Raw genomic sequence first — 22,601 nt, forward strand, 5'->3', positions numbered from 1 at the left:
ATTTATGCGGATTCTGTTTAGAAGACATTATTTATCTAGGCATAATCAGGTTTTTTTTGCCTAACCTTGCACTAGAATCAAATACAATTTTTTGCTATTCAGTTTATGTTAATAATGCACTGTTTTCGCTAAGTTGCTAGTTCAAAAATTTGCATACTTTCATTCAGAGATTTTCTTTATGTCAATTAAATTCAGAAAAATCTGGTCAATATCTGTTAATATCACATATATGACACAAAATAATGTTTATCAGCTGAGAATTCTGACTTTGTAAAATTCACAAGTGTAAGTATTTTTTAAAAACATATGGTTTTTCAAGATGAAGTGGGGAAAACAAATTATATACCTTTGTAAAAAAGATTTCTTAAAAATATAGCCACAAATAAGTAACTAATTACCATTAATGTGTTTTTTCAGAACCCATGACAGCACAAAGAAAAGGGATCTGGCCTTCAAGGACAGGAAATCTACTGAATACCTTTGGATTACAGAGCATGAGAGGACCTCCAAATAGAAATCATTAACTTAAGCCTACACCAAACAACCAATAAACTCTATAAACACTGTGTCCATTATTATATTACATATACATATATACATGTGTGTATATTTAAAAAACAAACAGAGAAAACCACCCCATACGTGAAGGGAGGGAATATACGGGCGCTGTCATGGTTTCCAAAAAACACATTACCGGTAAGTAATTACATATTTTTCCAACCACCCATGACAGCACCACACAGAGAAATACAGAGAATTTTTTAGTGAGGAACCACAGGCTGTAGAACCCTTCTGCCAAAAGTAAGATCAGAAGAGGACGATAGATCTAGCAAGTAGTGTTTATAGAAGGTAGAGGCAGAAGACCATGTTGCTGCCTTACAAATGCGTTCGATGGACACATCGGACTTCCCTTAGGAGGTTGCCACGGCTTTTTTGGATTGAACCTTCAAACCCTCAGGGCCTGACCTGCCTGCAGCAGTGTAGGCTAAACTAATGGCTTCTCTAATCCACCTAGCCAGTGTAGATTTAGATCCCCTACATCTCTTCCCCTGGCCTTGAAAGTTAACAAATAAGGACCTATCTACTCTCCAAGACTCTGTGGCCTCTAGATATTTTATCAGGCATCTCCGGATGTCTAGAGTATGTAACTTCTCCTCCTTCTGATTCCTGGAGCTGTTGCAGAAGGATGGGAGAACCACCTCCTGAAACCTATGGAACATGGATGCTACCTTTGGGAGATACGCTTGTCCGGTCTCAAAGAGACTCCATCTTCTAAAATCTGAGTAAAAGGAGGATCCGCTCACAGGGCCTGGATATCACTTACCCTATTGGCTGATGTTAATGCTACTAAAAGGATAGCTTTGAGCGAAAGCAGCTTAATTGGTGCAGCCACCACAGGTTCAAAGGGAGGTTCGGTCAGTGCTGACGGTACCATATTTAGATCCCACAGAGCCTTTCTAGGTCTAACTATAGGCTTTACCCTAAAGTGAACCCTAATAAACCGAGCAACCCAGCGGTTATGTGCCATATGATAGTTATATAAAGCATCAAGTGCTGACACCGGGACTTTCAAGGTACTAGTGGAAAGCCCTAAGTCTGTTGCCTTCTGCAGGAACTCCAAGATGGAGCCAATGGGGACCTCATCACTCAGTGGAACTCCTGAAGTAAACAAAAATCTATTCCAGATTCTGGAATCAATATTGGTAGTTACCGGTTTTCTACTGTGGAGTAAAGTTGTGACCAGATTAGGGGGAAAACCTTTATGCTCTGGCAATAACCTGTCAAATTCCATGCCGTTAGATGAAGGTTAGAAACTTGAGGATGTTTGACTGATCCCTGTGAGAAAAGATCCGGAATGTCTGGGTCGGAGATGGACATCCCCCTTAGCTAGGAAAATCATGGTCTTTTGGGCCAAAAGGGTGCTATCAGGATGATCCTTGCTCAATCTTCCCTGATCTTTCTCAGAACTGCTGGAACAATTTTTACTGGAGGAAAGGTGTACACCAGACTCTTCAGGAAGTAATCTACTACATGAGGATGCGCTCAGGTTTAGAGAACAGAATTTTCTTACTTTATCTTGGTAAACACGAACTGACTCAGAACTCATTCCCCCGTTTTAGCTGATTGCAGCTCAAAAAATCCGCCTCGTAGTTTTCTTCTCTTTTGATGTGTAAGGTAGTCAGTGACCATATGTGTTCCTCTATACCAATTAAAATATACGCACGGTTGTCCCTAACAGGGCCCCTTAACGTGTTCCCACTGGTGGTTGATGTAGGCACTGTTACTGATTTGTCCTAGAGAATTCATACATGGCAACCAATTACCAGGGGTAGAAAGCATATCATCATGTGCTATACTGCCATCAATTCCTTTAGGTTTGATGAGGCCGGTTTCTCTTTTTCTGACCACTCCCCTTCGACTAGATGGTCCCCCCAGCCACAGTGGCTTGTGTCCATAGTAACAAACCTTGAGACTGAATTCCACCAGGCTATACCCCTTGATAGATTTATTGTGTTCTTCCACCAGTAAAGGAGCCAAATCATTGATGATTTTATCCTTAACTCCACTGATAACTGTCCCTTCACAGTCACCTCCCTTTCCAGAATATTCCCCTGCAATTCTCTGGTATGCATCTGACCCCAGGAAATTGCCGGGATGCAAAGGTTAATGACCCCAGGAGAGACATAGCCTGCCTAAGTAGCATAAAGGGTTACCTAAATGCTCTTAAGACTTGGTTGTAGAGCTTTACTACCTTGTCCTGTGGAAGACAACACTCCTGAGTGTTGGAATCTAGAATGAATCCCAGAACACTTGTATCCTGCATGGCTCTAGTCTTGATTTTTTTTTTTTAGAGAACCCAGATTTTCCATGGTGGTGCAGACTTCCTGTATTTGGATTTTGCATTGATGATAAAATGCATCCACAATTAGAAAATCATCGTGTTTCTCTCCCGTAGATGGGCCATTACTTCAGCTATCTGCTTGATGAAGATGCGCGGAGCTACTGACAACCCGAAGGAGAGGGCTCTGTACTGGAAAAGTCGTATCATCCCTTTTATGTTTAAGGCCACTCTGAGGAATTTTTGATAATCCACGTGTATAGGCACATGATAGTATGGGTCCTATAACTCCAGGACAGCCATAAAATATCCCAGGAATAGCATCTTTATTGTTGATCTGACAGTCTCCATCTTGAAGGGTCTCCATTTTTACATGAACATTCAGGACCAGGACAGGAGCACCTCAGGTGCATGGAAATATATGCAGCTGATCTGCTCCTGTCAGGGAGGTTGTGCGCAGTGATGCGACACTCGCACAGTGCCAATCAGGTAACAGGACCTTTGATGACATCATAAACATGTGACCAGTCTGTAACCAATGAGGTAATACAACATTCACACCTGACTGGTCCCATGGCCATAACGTCATGGAAAGTTTTTCTCTTAACCGAGAGACAGAGTCGGCAAGACCTGTAAATACAATGACAATGTTTTTTAATAATGTGCTTTTTTTTTTTTTTTACAGCCCTTCAACCTGATCTGGACCCGATCTGTAACACGAGCTTCCCAGGAAAGCGCGTGATCAGGATTGTGTACACGACCACTATGTTCGGGATTGCTGATCACTAATGATGGTTTGTATTTTATCTCTGATTTTTGTATTTGCTATAGAGTAAAAAAAAATCTGCGGTGGTTCCACCATATTTGCAAGTGGTTTTAATGAAAGAAACATAAGCCAATGAATATTTAAATAAATACAATTATTATACAAACTGCAAATAAAGAAATGATCAATTGTTCCTTATCGATAGTTTATTTAGCTAATAAAGGACTTGTCTTGCCTTCAATAATGGTTAAGATTGAAACATTGCTTGTAAACAAACACAACCTTGCAATTTTTATTTGATTACAAATGCTCTTGTTTTACAGAACTGAGGGACTTATAATTTTATTGTTAGATTCTTTTTGTGTAGGTTACATATTACTTTAACCAAATATCACATATACATAAATCTAAGAGCCATCAATACCCAGCTGCTTATGAACAATATGCTACCATCTTTATCTCCCATCTCCTCCCTCTCCTGTGCAGACTCTGCATTGCCACATTATAATAATACATTGCAGAGTGCCCTGGATGAAGCTGCACTAGCTGCACGCAAAAATAAATGCATACGCAGCGACAACCCTGGCACATACATCAAATACGTTTCTGCCAGCGCTATTTATGGTGTGCAGAGCATCTGTGGAGCAACTATTTTTCAGCAGAAGACTTCATCCCCTATAAGTTCATGCTCAAATCCTATAACTCTGCTCTTTATCTGGCCAAACAAGTCAACTTTAACACCCTCATTAAATAACTATCCAATAATCCTAAATGACTCTATGAAACCTTCCACTCCCTCCTGAGCTCTAAAGTACAGACCCGGGTCACCAACCTCAGCTCTAATGATTTGGCCACTTTCTTCTTGCAAAAAATTAACCACATCAATCAGGACATATTTGAAAAATCCCCTTAGAGCCTAGATCCCCTCCCCTCCAGCTCACTTTTCTATATTCAAACCTGTCACAGAAGAAGTGACCAGGCTCCTCACATCTTCTCACCTGACAACCTGCACCAGTGACCCTATTCCTCCACATCTCCTTCAGACTCTCTTCCCAGCTGTCACTACCTACGTAACCTTGCTGTTAACTACAGACCGGTCTCTAATCTTCCCTTTATCTCTAAGCCCCTGGACCGCTTGGTCCACTCTCGGCTAATCTGCTATCTTTCTGAAAACTCGCTTCTAGATCCCTTACAATCTGGTTTCTGCTTGTTACACTGAACTGAAATGGCCCTTACCAAAGTCTCCAATGATCTATTAACAGCAAAATCCACGACTCCCTATTGTTTCTCTTAGATCTCTCCACCGCTTTCGATACTGTGGATCACCAACTCTTCCTTACCATGCATCGGCCTCAAGGACACTGCTGTTGCCTGCTGTCCTATCTTTCTGACTCCTCCTTCACTGTTTCCTTTGCTGGCTTTGACTCCTTTCCCCCTCACCTTTAGGGTTCCCCAAATCTCACTCTTGGGTCCCCTCCTCTTTTCTCTATACACCGCCCATATTAGACAAACTAAAAGCAGATTTGGTTTCCAGTATCATCTCTATGCTGATGACACCCATTTTACACATCATCTCATAACATCACTGCAGAATTATTACAAAATACCAGGGGTTATCTGTCTGATTCTTGTGTTTTCTCCCTCTACTATCCAACCTACACCCCACATCTCAATTACCTTTGATGATTCAATCATTACTCCCAAGTGGCATGCTCACTGCCTTTGTTATATTTGACACAGAACTTTCCTTCATTCCCCACATACAATCACTCACTCAATCATGTCACTTGCATCTTAAAAACATTTCCAGAATCCGACCATTTCTGAACTTTGAAGCTGCAGAAACCCTGTCTGTCGCTCTTATTCATTCTCATCTTGACTATTGAAACTTTGATCGGTCTCCCTCTAACCAAACTTTCTCCTCTCCAATCCATCCTGAGCACAGCAGCCAGGGTTGTATGCCCGTCCAGCCGCTTCACTGACACCTCCACATTGTGCCAGTCTTTACACTGGCTACCTATCAGCTACAGAATACAATCCAAACTTATATTTCTCTCTCCCAAAGCTCTCCACAGTTCTGAACCATACTATATTTAATCTCTCATCTCTGTCCACCATCCTACCCACCCCCTTCAATTCTCAAATAATCTTAGACTAACATCCTCCATAATCCAAACCTCACACCTCTGTTTCCAAGACTTTTCTCGTGCTGCACTAGTTTTCTGGAATTCATTACCCCCAAAAATGTGACTAATATCCAGCTCCAGAGTTTTTAAGAGTGCATTAAAAACAAATCTCTTCAGACAAGCTCATCATCCTAATTCACTAATGTAAACATGTTACCACCCTTTCTCCTGTCTTCTAAATGCTACTCATAACCTTCTCTCTCCTATTTCTGTCCTCACATCCTCCAAACAACCAATAGCACATAAGTGCACTTAAAATGTTACTGTCTAATAACTGGATCATTCAACTTTATATGAAATCCATAATTTATCATAAAGATGGCTGGACCAAACACTACAAGCCCGTTTTACCTTTTGTGTCCCCCTATTTCCAAAACAGATTTTAAGCTTGCGAGCAGGGCCCTCATTCCTATTGTGGCTGCTGAACTATGTGTTACTTTATTTTGTTTTTTTCTCTTCAAGCCCCACTTGATTGTAAAGTGCTGCGGAATATGTTGGCGCTATAAAAATAAACTTTATTAGTATTATTAATATTGCTGCTGCAGTCCTGCAGTGTATTTGAGCTTGAGCAGTGCTTACAGGTTATTTTAAATCTAGCCCTGTAAGTTATGATCTAGCTTGTCCAGTTACTGTTGTACATCTTCTGGCTAGTGTTACAGTATAGGAGAGTACACAGTTTAAGCCACCAGAACAAATCAGCCACTGAGCTGTGAACTCCTGAAGATTAAAACTGAGTACTACCTACTGATGCATCAATGCCGACTCGCAGTCTTTTTTCAAAGTTGGCAATTAGGCCCTTCGTTTTCTCATGTGGTACAAAATATTTTCTTTGTTGGAGCCAATGAACTGTTGATTTTTCTCCAGTGTGAGGAAGCATGTGATTTTCCTGATCAAGATTTTATAAAACGACTATACAGATTAAAAATTATTATTTCTTATCATACAGTAAGATTACAACAGATTGTTTTGCCTTAAATAAACAGTTTTCATTTTTATTGAACAAATCAATAATAGACATGAAAATAAGCAACTTTGTAATATATCATATCAGACAAATTTACTTTTTTTCTCTGCTAAAATTGATCAGTCGTTATCAAAATTCTGTATTCAGTGAAAACTTTCCCATTAGTGAGATAGGACATGGCAGATGTTAGGGTACCTTCACACTTAGCGATGCAGCAGCGATCCGACCAGCGATCTGACCTGGTCAGGATCGCTGCTGCATCGCTACATGGTCGCTGGTGAGCTGTCAAACAGGCAGATCTCACCAGCGACCAGTGAACAGCCCCCAGCCAGCAGCGACGTGCAAGCGACGCTGCGCTTGCACGGAGCCGCCGTCTGGAAGCTGCGGAGACTGGTAACTAAGGTAAACATCGGGTATGGTTACCCGATGTTTACATTAGTTACCAGTGTGAGCAGGGAGCAGGGAGCCGCGCACACTGAGCGCTGGCTCCTTGCTCTCCTAGCTACAGTACACATCGGGTTAATTAACCCGATGTGTAATGCAGCTACATGTGCAGAGAGCAGGGAGCCGCGCACACTGCTTAGCGCTGGCTCCTTGCTCTCCTAGCTGCTGTACACATCGGGTTAATTAACCCGATGTGTACAGCAGCTACATGTGCAGAGAGCCGGAGCCGGCAGCATAGGCAGCGTGAGAGCTGCAGAGGCTGGTAACTAAGGTAAATATCGGGTAACCACCTTGGTTACCCGATGTTTATCTTGGATACAGCTTACCTCAGCTGTCAGACGCCGGCTCCTGCTCCCTGCTCGCTTCATTTGTCGCTCTCTTGCTGTCACACACAGCGATCTGTGTGTCACAGCAGGAGAGCGGCTTTGAAGAAAACGAACCAGGGCTGTGTGTAACGAGCAGCGATCTCGCAGCAGGGGCCAGATCGCTGCTCATTGTCACACACAGCGAGATCGCTAATGAGGTCACTGCTGCGTCACAAAAAGCGTGACTCAGCAGCGATCTCGGCAGTGAGCTCGCTGTGTGTGAAGCACCCCTAACTGATGAGATTGTATGTAGATGGAAGAGGGAGGACGAAGGAGCAAGGGGCAGAAGAAGGAGTTGAAGGCAGAGCTCTGCCCCTACTCTCTTTTCTATCTTCATAGAAACTCCTCAGTAACATCTGACATTTCTTATCTCAGTAATGGGAAAGCCTTCACTGAATAAAGACAACCTCAGAATTGAGAATTTTGATATCGACTGATCAATTCTGGTAGAGAGAGAAGCAAATCTGTCTGATAAGATATACAGTGAAACTTTGGTTTACGAGAACAATCCGTTCTGGGAATGTGCTTGTAAACCAAGTTAAAATTTTCCAAAGGAAATAATGCAAGCTCAGACAATTAATTCCACAACTTGTTCAATGTCCCATCCTGGTCCCCTATTGTGCCATTCCACACATTCACAAACACACGTACACACACATATTATGCTCACCTTACCTTCCGTTCCCTCGCTGGCCACTTGGTTCTTGTAATCCACCGGTACAGGATGTGTATTGGGTAACTATCGCGAACGATGTTGGAGCTTCTGTTGCTAGAGCGCTGACGTCAAAGGCATGAGCTGCTTGCCTCTGATTGGTCAGCGCGCTGCCTTTGAGAAGCAGCTGACAGCGGAAGTTCCTCCATCGTCGCGATGGTTACCCGACACACATCCTGTAACAGCGGACTACAAGAACCAGGAGGCCGGCGATGAAACAGAAGGTAAGGTGAGCATAATATGTGTGTGTGCGTGCATGTTTGTGTGTGTTTGTGTGTGTGTTTGTGTGTGTTTTTGCGGACTGCAAGAGCGGGTCAGAGCCCGGTGAAAGTACAGAACCGGAAGTGTGTGCGCTGAGTGTTTGCTTGTACAGAAAAGATTGCTCATATACTGAGTTACAAAATTTGCAGCAAGCTTTGCTCGTATAGCGAAATACTCGCACACCAAGTTATTCGTAAACCGAGGTTCCACTGTATTACAAAGTTGCTTATTTTCATATGTGCTATTGATTTATGAAATAAAAATGAAAATGACGATTATACTTTAACATTCCAGATTGAACTTAAAAAGGTATTACCTTTTTCTGAGACTTTAATAGGAACACACTGATCTGCCTTTGTTTTCTCTGTCCAAGTAAATAATCTTCTTAGAAGTGATATAGTTACAGGCTGCACCAACAAGGATGTCACATTTGGTTTAATTTCCCAGGAGTTTCCATCTAAATAGAAGAAATGCACATAGAACACATTCAAATTGTTTTAAATTCCCACAAGGATGAGAAAGCATCTGTCTTCATGAGGAAATTGTTTTTAAAATATTGTGTAACCCCTTCCCTGCCAAATAATTGTTTGTGAGTCCTAGTCTCATTTGAATATATATATATATATATATATATATATACATACACATACACATACTCACATCTTATACGTTTTTATATAAACTGAACAAAAATATAATTGTAACACTTTTGTTTTTGCTCCCAAGTCTCAAGAGCTGAACACAAAGATCAACAACTCTTTCATTGAACACAGAAGGACTTTTACTCTCACACACTTCACAAGTTTGTCTTCATCTTTATTAATGAGCACTTCTCCTTTGCTGAGATAATCCATCCACCTCACAAATGTGGCATAACAAGATGCTGATTAGACAGCATGATTATTCCATAGGTGTGCCTTAGGCTGGACACAATAAAAATATGTAGTTTTACAGTATTTGTAGGGTCTGAAGGGGTCAGAAGACCAGTCAGTATTTGGTGGCATCGTCATTTGCCTCATGCAGTGCAATGCATCTATTTTGCATAGAGTTGATCAGGTTGTTGATTGTGGCCTGTGGAATGTTGGTCCAATTCTCTTCAATGGCTATGCGAAGTTGCTGGATATTGTAAGGAAGTTGAACTTGCTGGTGTATACATTGATCCAGAGCATCCCAAATATACTTAATGGGTGACATGTTCAGTGAATATGTTGGCCATGCAAGAAGTGGGAAGTTTTCAGCTTCCAGGAATTGTATACAGATTCATGCAACGTGAGAAGTACATTATCATAATTCAGCATGCTGTGAGGGTCGTGCATTAATGACACGACAATGGGCCTCAGGATCTCATCCCAGTATCTTCGTGAATTCAATATGGCTTCAATAAAAAGCACCTGAATTAGTTGTCCATAACATAAGCCTGACCATGCAACACCCCCACCACCTCTAAAAGCCACTCGATTCACAACATTGACATCAGCAAACTTTCACCAAAACGACGGCTTATATGCATTCTGCCATCTGCCTCCTACAGTGAAGACCGGGATTCATCCATAAAGCGAACACCACTCAAACATGCCAGATACCATTAAATGGGAGCATTTGCCAACTCAAGTTAGGATGACGAACTACAGTCAGGTGGATTCCCTGATGAGGATCACAGCATGCAGAAGAGGTTAATTGAGATGGATTTTTACAGTATGTGCTGGAATTCTTTAGTTATGCAAAACAATTGTTGCAGTAGCTGTCTGGGTGGCTGGTCTCAAACAATCTTGGAGATAAAGATGCTGGATGTTGAGTTACTCGTGGTCTGTAGATGTGAGCCCGTTTGGATGTACTGGCAAATTCTCTGAAACACTTTTGAAGATGGCTTATGGTAGAGAAATGAACATTCATTTCATGGGCACCAGCCCTGGTGGATATTCCTGCAGTAAGCATGGTAATTGCACATTACTTCAAAACTTATATCTGTGATACTTTGCTGTGTGATAAAACTGATACTATTCATTCTACCACATAGCGTACTAGAAAATGGGAAATAAATTCAAAGTGCCTTGAAATTGCAAAAAAGTGCAATTTCAAACTTATTTTTTTTATTTACCATGTTCACTATATGGTCAAATTGACCTGACAATGATTCTTCAGGTTGGTACGATTCCGAAGATACCAAACCTATATTTTTTTATTTAATTGGTGAAATAATTGAAAATTTATTAAAAAAAATAAAAAAATGTCGCTTTTGTCACAATTTTCCTAGAGTTGTAACAATTTAATCTTTTTGGATATGGGACTGTGAGGGGGCTTTCTATTTGCACCATAAGCTGTATTTTTTTTTACTGATACTATTTTGAGGTAAAACGATGCTTCGCTCGCCTCTTATTGCATTTTATTGCACTGTTGTGACTGCCAGAAAATAATAATTCTGGCATTTTGATTTTTTTTTCATTAGGCTGTTAACCAATTGTATTCATTTCTTTTATATTTTGATGGATCAAACTTATACAAATGCAGTGATATGAAATATGTGTATTTGTTATTTGTTATTATTTTATTGTTTTATTTTAATTTAGTAAAATGGGGGTTAATTAAACTTGTGTTTTTTATATTGTAAAAACGTTTTTACTTTTATCAGTATTTAATAGTCCCTATTAGGTAACCTTCAATCATCCGATCGCTTGGGCTATACAAACAAAGGCAAGAACATGACATATGACGTGCATGTATGTCATATGTCGTGAGAGGTTTAAGGGATTGGGTGGACTACATCACCAAGGAAAGTTATACTACTTGGAGTTTTTCAGTTTGGATTAGAGGTGATCTTATTATAATTTACAAATATATACCATATTTATCAGATTATAAGATGCAGTTTTCCTCCCAAACCTTTGGGAGGAAAATGAGAGCTGCGTCTTATAATGCAAATGTAGCTTACTGGGAGGTGAAGAATGGGCACTGTGCTGGCTGTGGGGTGCTGTGCTGGCTGTTGTGGGGGCTGTGCTGGCTGACGTGCGGGCTGTGTGGAGGATGCCAGTGCAGCGGGTGTCCCAGATGGTCTCTTGGCGGTGTAGGCTTCAAATAATAGTGCCCGGAGTTGGCCAGTGCAAAGATGGAGCACTCGGCTCAAGATCTCATCTGCGCACGCTCTGCATCCAGCTCATTGAACTCCCAGCAGCAGACTTAAGGAACATGGGCCTCGGACGTGGCGTGGAAACAAATGACATCTCAGCTTGTCATTGAGCTGAGAGCTCAATTTGTGCATGTGCTGGCTCTGGGCTCCATTTATTTGAAGATCACACTGCCGACAGAGCATCTGTGATGCCAGCCGCACCGCCATGCTCCACAAAGCAAGCATGGTGCCCACAGCCAGCACAGTCCCCACCACAGTGCCTGCAGCATCGCCTTACTCCAGCACTGCCCCTGCCTCCTGTGACCTCACTCCACCACCGCTGCTACCCACCTCCGTTAAGACACCACCGGAGAATAAGGCGGACCCCATTTTTTTGGGGGGGTGTCTTATATTCTGGTGCATCTTATAAAACAAAAAAAATATGGTAATTAGATAGCATAAAAATCTTTGTAACCTATTCTTACACCTAGGCCTGCAATGATGATTTGGAGGAATCCTCTGTCTAGATGAATAAAAGTTTAATCACCATCACAAATGGTGATTCTTTACTGAGCAAGCAGTAAGACTATGGAACTCTGTGCCACATGATGCTGTAATGGATGATTCACAAAAAAGGAGGGCCTGGATGTTTTTTTTGAAAAATATATTACAGGCATGGTTATTAGATTCCATGATGGGGCGTTAATCCAGGGAACTAGTCTGATTGCCATATGTGAGTAGGGACACAATATTTCTAATAATATGAGGCAATTAACATCTGCTTCACAGGGTTTTTGCCTTCCTCTAGATCAACATGTTAGGTTATAATTGAAGCCAAGGGACTGTTCTTCTTTCAACCTTAAGGATATGTGCGCATGTTGCGTTCTCTACAGTGCAGAAAAGAACGCACCCTCTGGCAGACTGGACACAACTTTTGTAAAAAAAAGTGCATCCACAACGCATGCATTTTGGAAGCTTTTTCCATGCATTTTGCATGCGTTTCGGATGCATTTTTGACAGTGCGTTCCCCCGGCAATTCAGCTCTGCTACATGCCCGCTGACAGCAGACACAAACAGAGTCGCGATGAGAATGAACTCGGGTGAACTTCACCCGACTTCATTGTCATACCGCGGCTCTGTCTGTGTGTGGCGTCCTGATTAGCGGTCATCCGTGACGGACTCACCAGGGACCGCTAATCCCCTGAGTGACTGAAGTGAGCACCGCGATTAGCGCTGCCGTCACTCAGGTTACCCACGGCTAGCTGGAGTCCTCCACCCGAGACCGCAACTCACCTGTGACTTCATCGCTGATCACGCGGCTCACTTCAGTTGCTGCGTTGAGCTGATAGAGCGGTCTGGTCTGTGACCGCTCTTGTCAGCTCCATGTAGCAGATCTGAGAGCGTCGTTGGACCTCTTTGAATTACATCGGATCTGGTGGGGTATTTGAGGATTTCAATAAAGTGGTGAAAGAGGGGTTTTTTTGTCTTTTATTCCAAATAAAGGATTTTTTGGATGTGTGTGTTTATTTTCTTTAACTTACAGGTTATTCAGGGAAGGTATCTTGGGGAGACGCCTGCCATGATTAACCTAGGACTTAGTGGCAGCTATGGGCTGCTGCTATTAACTCCTTATTACCTCGATTGTCACCACACCAGGGCAATTTGGGATGAGCCAGGTAGAGTCCCGGGACTGTGGCATCTAAAGGATGCATCAATTCCGGGCGGCTGCTGGCTGATATTGTTAGGCTGGGGGGCTCCCCATAATGTGGAGCTCCCCATTCTGAGAATACCAGCCTTCAGCCATGTGACTTTACCCTGGCTGGTATCCAAATTGGGGGACCGCACGTTGTTTTGTTTTTAATTATTTATTTATTTATTTTACTGCATGACAAAGACCCGCCCACCTGTGGCTGTGATTGGTTGCAGTGAGACAGCTGTCACCCAGTGTGGGGGGGTGACTAACTGCAACCAATCATAGACACGGGTGGGCGGGGAAAGCAGTGAATACTAGCTGGATTAATGAGCGGCCGGCATTTTCAAAAGAGGAAACGCCGCCGGAGCAGTGTGACAGCTGTGCAGCACCGCAATGGTAATCGGGGATCGGTGAGTATGAGAGAGGGTGAGAGACTGACCAGCATGGACAGAGAGAGTGACAGACAGAGAAAGAGACCGACTGACAGAGAGAGAGGGAGTTTCACCGACATCCACAGACAGAGATTGATCGACATTGAAGACCTACGTTTTGCTTGTCAAAAAAGCATGGGGAACACAACAAAAATGCAGTCCAAGTGCATTTTGGTTGCATTTTGACCCACGTCATTGATTTCAATGGGTGGAGAACGCAGCTACAACGCACAAAAGAAGTGACATGCTGCTTTTTTTTCCGCAGCGATATTGGGCATCCAAAACGCTACGTTTGCAAACGCAACGTATGCATTGATTTTTCGGCTTTCTCATAGACTTTGCTGGGGAAGCTGTACGCCTGCAATTTGGCACTGAAAACGCTGCCGTTCAAAACGCAGCGTTTCAGCGGAAAAAAATGCAACGTGCGCACATAGCCTAAAACTGTGAAACAGAATTGATTGTACCTCTTTGAGAGGAAATTACTGTCCTTTGTCTTTTAATGGATTAATCTGAAAAGTAAACATTTGCCCTTGTTTCTGCTGCCAGGGTAAGTAGGAGTATACTGCACAAAAAAAGAAACAAAAATGCAGGTTAGTATCTGTTTGTACCAAATTATAACTTGGCACATGGAGTAATGTTTGTTTCCTTGCTCAATTTAATGCCAAATACATTTTATTTTTTTGCCTTTAAAATATAGTAAAAAACAGTGTGCTGCTCATAAGATTTAAAATGGTCCATTGCATTTTCTTGAAAATTTGCTAGATCTCAAATTATACTGATAAATGTGAACATATTTTGAGAATAGGAAATCAATTTTAGCAAACTAAGTGTCAGATTAAACTGTGAAGCATGAAATCTAAAATCCTTTTGGATGTGCTTTACTATAATATCGGTGGTCCTTTTGCTCGCTTTTAGTAATCCATGTTGATTTACCACGAAAATGGGGAATTGTCATGAAAATCTCCATTCTAATTACTAGTTTTTTAACAACTATAATGCAAGAGATACTAGCAAGAATGATATTCCATTGCAAAGCAAAATCATTTCTGGTTTATTTGCTAGCTCTATATTCTTTTTTTGCATTAAAAAAGGTTTCATACAATTCTACTTTAAGAAACATAGTGTGAAACAAAAGTAGAGAATAAGTAACACTATTGCTATGAATTACATTAATTTTGTTCTCACTTCCTTTCCTAGTGTGATTATTACAGCCTACTAACAGTAACATGGTGTAGCAATTATAACATATATTCATCCAGTGTAAGGCATGGTAGTAGTGACAAGCTCTGTAAAGTTGATATGTTTCCATTTTTTGTTATATTTTATTAGTTATTTTGAATATTTAATTGCATACTATAAACTATAATAAAATATGTTGTCCAGAGCTACAATGTGTCTTCATCATGACATGCTCCCATACTGCACAACTTTTGGGATGGTCAAACATTAACATCTATGGCTCATTTTGCATATTTGTGTGCTTAAACAGATTCTATAAAACATTCAGCTAATTATAAAAAGCTTAGGATTTAAATTGTACTATTATAAATTAATACACAGTGTGGGCTTAATATACAGGAACCAGACAAAAAGAGGTACCCTCAACATAACAATAACAATTTTATCTCGATAAATGTATTTCTCAGGTGAAAAAATAAACTTTTAAAGGCAAGCAATCATCAAAAAAGACCTATCATTTAAAAAATTTTTTGTGTGTTAGCTGTATACATTTTTTTAATATTGTGATTTTTTTAAAAAAATCACAATCTTTATTAAAAAATAAAATTAGTAATCTTGCCATTTTCTCACTGGCCACCAGGTGAATTTTAGACTTATTCTTCTTGCCCTTTAAGGGACAGTTGTCAGCAAAGCTCTTTATAAATAGTGATGGGTTAACCTAGACTGTAAAGTATCTGTGCAACAACCCCGGGCCCGACGTTCTCAGGGAACTATCCAGGTAGTTGAAAAAAAAAGGAAAAACAAAGAAACTAGGAAGAAAGCAGGCGCATTACACTTACCAGTCTCCAATGCTGCTGTAACACTACTTCTGGGGCGGCTTATTACCCTAATACATATTCACTGCTTCCCCCTGCTCACCGTCAGTCCCAGCGTCTCTGATTGGTTGCAGTTAGACCGCACCCCCACCCTCTGTGTGACAGCATGTCTCACTGCTTGGACTGTAAAGTATCTATGCAACGACCCGGACCTGGCGTTCTCAGGAAACTATCCGGGTAGTTGAAAAAAAAAAAGGAAAACAAAGAAAATAGGAAGAAAGCAGGCTCCTTTATACTTACCAGTCTCCAATGCTGCTGTAACACTACTTCTGGGGCTGCTTATTACCCTAATACATATTCACTGCTTCCCCCTGCTCACCGTCAGTCCCAGCGTCTCTGATTGGTTAAAGTTAGACCACACCCCCACCCTCTGTGTGACAGCATGTCTCACTGCTTGGATTGTAAAGTATCTATGCAACGACCCGGGCCTGGCGTTCTCAGGAAACTATCCGGGTAGATGAAAAAAAAAGGAAAACAAAGAAAATAGGAAGAAAGCAGGCGTGTTATACTTACCAGTCTCCAATGCTGCTGTAACGTTACTTCTGGGGCTTCTCATTACCTTCAAACATATTCACTGCTTCCCCCCTGCTCACCGGCAGTCCCAGCATCTCTGATTGGTTGCAATCAGACTGCACCCCCACCCTGTGTGAAAGCATGTCTCACTACTTGTAATCACACATGATGTGTGCGTCACTATTTTGGTTAAAAAAATAAATAAATAAATTGGCATAGCGTCCCCCCATATTTTGATATCCAGCATGGATAATGCAAATGGCTACAGGCTGCGGCAACCAGCTGTTTGCTTATCTTTGCTGTGTATCAAAATAAGAGGTACGCCATGCAGATTTTTTTAATTATTTTAAAAAATAATTAAAAAGTGGGGTGCATTCTCCCCAATTTTGATACCCAACTGTAATAAAACCGACAGCAGGGCGCTTATATTCTCAGGCTGGAGAGTCTCATGGTTATTGCCCCGCCAACCTAAAAATAGCAGCCTGCAGCCGCTCAGAATTGACACATCCATGGCATTTTACATGGCTCATCCCGATTGCTTTGATACGGTGTCAAGCAGGGTAAAATGAGGGGTTAATGAAAGCTCAATGCTGTCATTAATCCCTGATATGCAAAAACCCACCCTCTTTCACTTCTTTATTATCCCCAAACACCCAGTTCAAATGCAATCCAAACAGGGTCCCACAACGATTCCAGCTTTGCTACACACTGAAGTCACAGCATGCGGCCACAGAACTTGTCCACTGTGAGCATCAAGCTGAGACTGACTGAGCTGTAGCAAAGAACAATAATATTACTCAGTTTATATGCGGTCACAGCTGGAGGTTCCCATGGTACCCTACCTGTGACCGCAGGGAAACTGACCTCAGGTGACCTCATTAAACTCAGACTTTTTTGCCAAGAAATGCAGATTTAGAGCTGAACTTTATACACCAAATCTGAATCTTGGGGCAAAAAAATGCATCAAAACCACATCATAATGCATAGTGAGGTCACTGAGTTTAATGAGTTTCCTGTGGTCAGTTTATCTGAGGTCACAGGTGAGGTACCTTGAGAACCTCAAGCTGTGACCGAAAATGAGTGAAGTCACCGCACATCGTTGCGGCCCTGTCAGTCTCTGAAGCCGCAGTGTGTGGAAATGTGCTGTGACTTCAGTATGTATGTAGCAGAACCATAATCTTTATGGTATCTCAAGTGGATTATATCAGAACTGGGAGTTTGGGAGTTAATAAAGAAGTGAAAGAGGGTGTGTTTTTTGTATTACATTTTAAATAAAGGATTTTTTTGGTGTTTGTGTCTATTTCTTTTCACTTACAAATTAGTAATGGTCGGGGGTCTCATAGACATCTCCCATTACTAATCTATGGCTTAGTTGCAGCTGTGATCTGTCATTAACCCCTGATATCACCGCTTCAGGGCAATCAGGATGAGCCAGGTATAGTGCCAGAATTGTCACTTCTAATGAACATGGCAATTCTTGGCAGCTTCAGGCTACTATTTTTAGGTTAGGGGGCCCATTACCCATGATCCTCCCAAGCCTGAGAATACCAGTCCCCAGCTGTCGGCTTTAAAATGGCTGGGCATCAAAATTTTTGGAGATCGCATGCTGTTTTTAAGAATTATTCATGTAAATAATTTTACAAAAGCCAAACGGAGTTCCCCTTATTTTAATACACAGACAAGATAAGCACATGGGGGCAGAATCTTGTAGCCATATGCTTTATCTGTGCTGAGTATCATAATCTGGGGGACCCTACATCAATTTTGTTTTATTTTTTAATTTATTTTTACACCACGATAGAAATGCACACAGCCTCTGTGATTCCAAGCAGTCAGACACATGTGAACAGCACCCAATACAAGCCATTTGTGTGCAATTTTAATACTAAACAATCACCCCCTCCAAGGATTGATAGTGTGTGGGTGGTTGCTCCATCAGTTTTTTGCACCTGTTGCCTTCATCTTTATCAGTGGGTTTTACTGAATCCTGTTTGTGCATTTATTCCTATGGCCTGGGCAGGTAAACATTGTTGCCTTTTGTTTCTGTGAATGTTTTGTCGAAAATTTAATTCCTCTTTTTGTGGTTCAGAAAGCAGTCAGACACCGCTGTCATGCAAGGTGGGGTGTGGTCTCACTGCAACCAATCACAGACACCAGAACTGCTGGTGGGTGGGGGAAGCAGTGCATATGCATGAGAGATAATGAGTGGCCCTGGAAGTTTTGTTAGAGACGCACAGGGAATGGTAAATTTAATGCGCCTGCTCTAATACTTTCTGACCTGTCTGCCATCTTTTTAAAAAGCATGATTCGTGTCCCTATAGACATATATGGGGATTGGCGTCCGGGCAAATATACAAAATTAATTCTGTGCCCAAATTTTTTTTTTTAAAATCTCATTGGACCTGTTGATCCTGGATATTTGCGGATTCACCCATCACTAGTTATAACATAGGTTCTCTTATTCAGAATTGGCAATGTTACAGAAGACCATACTCCCATCATATTTACCTTTTCACATGCTCATTAGATGCTCCAATACAAAAGAGGAGGAAATCTATTGATAGGGGCTAATGTTCATGTATTATTTAATGAAACTACAGAAGTTATAGTTTGAAATTACACAGTCACCAATAGGAAAATAACATATATTTTTAACTTTTAATGATTTTTATGATATGAACAAAAATACCAAAAAATAAAAAATAAATATTTTTGTACGTATCTTAATTATAGATTACAGTACACATTTCTTTCTTTCTATCTTTTTAATCCATAAATGGAACAGGATGGCACCAGGGGTTAGTTCTGCAGTTACAGTACTTACTAGATATTTCATTGCTGCCCCCTCTGAAAGTGTTCTGCATCTATGCTAACAGATGCAGTTAGATGTGAGTGAAGACAGCACCAACACTCTGCTCCTATTTCTGCCACTATTGCTTCTGCAAAAGAAAACATCATTAGAGGGTAGAGATAAAAGTAATGAGTGACACCAGTGCAGCCCTCTTATGATGATTAATTTAAGGGCAGTACTGGAAGCTGTGAGGTGGCACTGGTGTCACTCACTGCTTCTATCGTTGGCCCCTGATGACATTTTCTTTCACAGAAAATGTGCAATGCCAGTGCAGATAGGAGCAGAGTCCTGGTGCTGCACTCACATATCTTACATTGTCTCTCAACATGGGTTGAGGACATCTTCAGATGGTTTGGTAATTCAAGAAACTAGTAAGTAATGGCAGCACCACCCCCTGGTGACTTCCGGCTCCAGAAGGCAAGATAGACACTTCAAGAGAGTGAGTGCAGCCCCAGCCTCCTTTTGCATCATGATGACACTCCTCAAATCACAGGAAGTGCAAGTGCAGTGACAAATACACATATTAGCTATACACAGATTAGCTGGATAGGGAGAAGTTTAGGGAAATGTCTAACAAAGATCATTCTAAAATTAATTAAAGTGTAAGGATAGATATTTAGAAAAGAAAAAGAGTTCCAGCGCCAGGAATGAGAAAATAAAAAATCCATTTTATTGTGCCAATGCATATTAAAATTCCAGCAGGTACAACATATCAGTCGGATGGCAGCAGAACAACGCGTTTCGACGCCTCAGGTCTTAATCATGTTCTGAAGAACAACATTAAAGTTGTTTTAGGCCTGTCAGGAAGAGCTTAAAAATATTGTATTGCAAAGTCCAAGTTTTACTTAAATGGGTAACCTGAGGAGATAAAAAATTATTCAAATGGCCATGCGCTCAAACTAGAAAGACGATATCAACAGTGCTGTTTACCACTTTCACAGTACTTGATATTCAGTGTGATGCTGGAGTTGCTCTTTGGGGCACCCACTTTCATCTGGGACATCATACAATAGGGAGCTTGTCCCATTTCATGATGTTTGTAACAGCCTGCCCCCTGAAAATACCTGTTTCCCTGCAGTTCAAGAGCATGAAGCATGGTGGGGTTTGGCCACACCCCCTGTTTTTGGGCTTCAGGAAAACAGGTATTATCAGGGTGCTGGATGTTGGTAACAGCACGGAGTAGACCATGCCCCGTCGCACCACCTGTTCTCAGACTGCAAGGAAGCAGATATTATCAAGAGGATGGCTGTTACCAACAGCATGGTGCTAAAGTTAGGGAGAGCTCCAAGATGAAGCTCCAGCATTACATTGAATAACAAATATTGTGAGGATGGGGAACTGCACCTATACTTTAAAGGGGTATTCTGGTGACATAAGAATTATTCTAATGGCCCTGCCCTCATAATTGTCATTTATTCTTCAACTTCTAAAATGTTATTTCAAAATAAAAACAAAAGTAGAAATAATAAGATATAAAAGAATATATTATTCCTTGAAAAAATTGCCTTGAAAAATTAGATGTTAAAATTCCTTTTAAAGATTTTAAATAGGTCGACCAACATTATGAAGTCATTAGCATCACTGATGGAAAACAGTCAGTACATTTCATTTGAAAATATGATATAGCCTACAATTTGTCCTGGAAAAATCTGTGCAGGAATTAGAATTCTATATGATATTTTCCAGAATAAAAGCTTCCACTGTGGAAAAATTGGATCTCTTCAGCTTGAAAGCCTCAGAAATTTGTGCCTTGGAAAAAAAATGTATTATTTAGATGCCAATTTTTTTAATGTATATATTTGAGTCAGTAAGAATAAAGAGCAAATGAAAGAATTAGCTTTTGTCCTCTTGCAACAACATATTTTACATTAACAATAATGAAACTGCTTTGTAAAAAAATATAAAAGTATAGAAATATTTTTTTTGTTGTTTTTTTTTAAATTTCACAATATTAGAAATCAGCAGCTGGAACCCATACTGATCAAGATTTACCAACATGTCCATATTTCTAATATTTAGAAATATGTTAATTAAACAGTGTCCTTTAGCTTACATTATATAATATTGAAAGGTTATTAAAGGTGAAGGTTATACTGAACCATTTTAACAATTTTGGAGCACTAGGTGGGATTTTCAGTGTTAAGTCAATGTAGCTAATGTACTCTTAGTATTAGCAAACTTTAACGACTAAAATGTAGCCCCATTGAAATTGTCATATCCGGCCAATCTTTTATATTGTGCATGAATAAAAACACAATTATTACATAACCAAATAACTATTATAAAAATATAACAAATGTATACATCTGAGTAGAGCTCTACAAAATTATTCAAATGGAAGTTTACAAATATTCATGTTATCATGAATACAGATTTTTTTATAATTCACTGTGATTTCTGTAAGGTGGCAGCCATTTTGCTGAACTGTAGAGGACCGTCGAAAGATTTAAAAGATATACAAAAAAATAACATTCTCCTCACTGCTCACTAATAGCCACCATCAATGCACAGTCTCCCCTTACTCACCTCTGTAGCGCCTTTGCTACTTGTCCAGTGCATGTTGCATTGTATCCTTTCTTTTGAAATGTGATTCTACTTAAATTTCCTGATCCCATATTTACTATTTTATTTAATTTTTTAGAGAAAAAAAAATACAAATTTCTGAAATAGAAACAGAATTGTTTACTTTCTAAAGTGTATATATTGTTGGAAATATTTTGTTTCTCCTATTAGTCTAATATTAGATATGTACACTTGCACCTGAGTACAGTGGCATGTGCTTGCTTTATTCTACCTACATATTCAGGTCCCATTCAATTTGTAAAGACATGTGCACTTGTTTTATCCCTTAAGCGGGCTTTACATGCTACGATATATCTAACGAGATGTCAGCGGGGTCACGTCGTAACTGACGCACATCCGGCCTTGTTAGTGATATTGTAGCGTGTGACAGCAATGAACGATCAGAAATACTCACCTTCTTGTTCATCGCTGACACGTCACTCATTTTCTAAAAATCGCACGTCATGTTGTTCATCGTACCTGAGGCAGCACACATCGGTCTGTGTGACACCCCGGGAACGATGAACACAGCCTACCTGCGTCCGCCGGCAATGCTGAAGGAAGAAGGTGGGCGGGATGTTTACGTCCCGCTCATCTCCACCCCTCCGCTTCTATTGGCCGGCCGCTGTGTGACGTCGCTGTGACGCCTTCAGGAAGTGGATGTTCACCGCCCACAGCGAAGTTGTTTGGAAGGTAAGTTAGTGTGATGGGGGTTACAGGATTGTGTGACAAGAAATTGCCCGTGCCGCACAAACTATGGGGGCGGATGCGATCACAAATGCGATCGCACGAGAAATTGTAAGATGTAAAGCAGCCTTTAGACTGTGATGTAAAAGGTGGCTTTATGTATGGCAACC

General features: G+C 40.8%; 1 protein-coding gene across 1 annotated transcript in view; it reads right to left on the reverse strand.

Annotated features, from left to right (window-relative positions):
• The window catches only part of NAALADL2 (N-acetylated alpha-linked acidic dipeptidase like 2), a 937,508-nt gene that overhangs the window by 458,040 nt on the left and 456,867 nt on the right, over nucleotides 1–22,601 (reverse strand). Inside the window, exon 6 of the mRNA XM_075341533.1 lies at nucleotides 8,854–8,994. Within this exon, the coding sequence (XP_075197648.1) occupies nucleotides 8,854–8,994 (141 nt within the window). The remainder of the gene's footprint in view (nucleotides 1–8,853; nucleotides 8,995–22,601) is intronic.

This window comes from Anomaloglossus baeobatrachus, chromosome 3, assembly GCF_048569485.1.
Source record: "Anomaloglossus baeobatrachus isolate aAnoBae1 chromosome 3, aAnoBae1.hap1, whole genome shotgun sequence".
Taxonomy (NCBI): Eukaryota; Metazoa; Chordata; class Amphibia; order Anura; family Aromobatidae; genus Anomaloglossus; species Anomaloglossus baeobatrachus.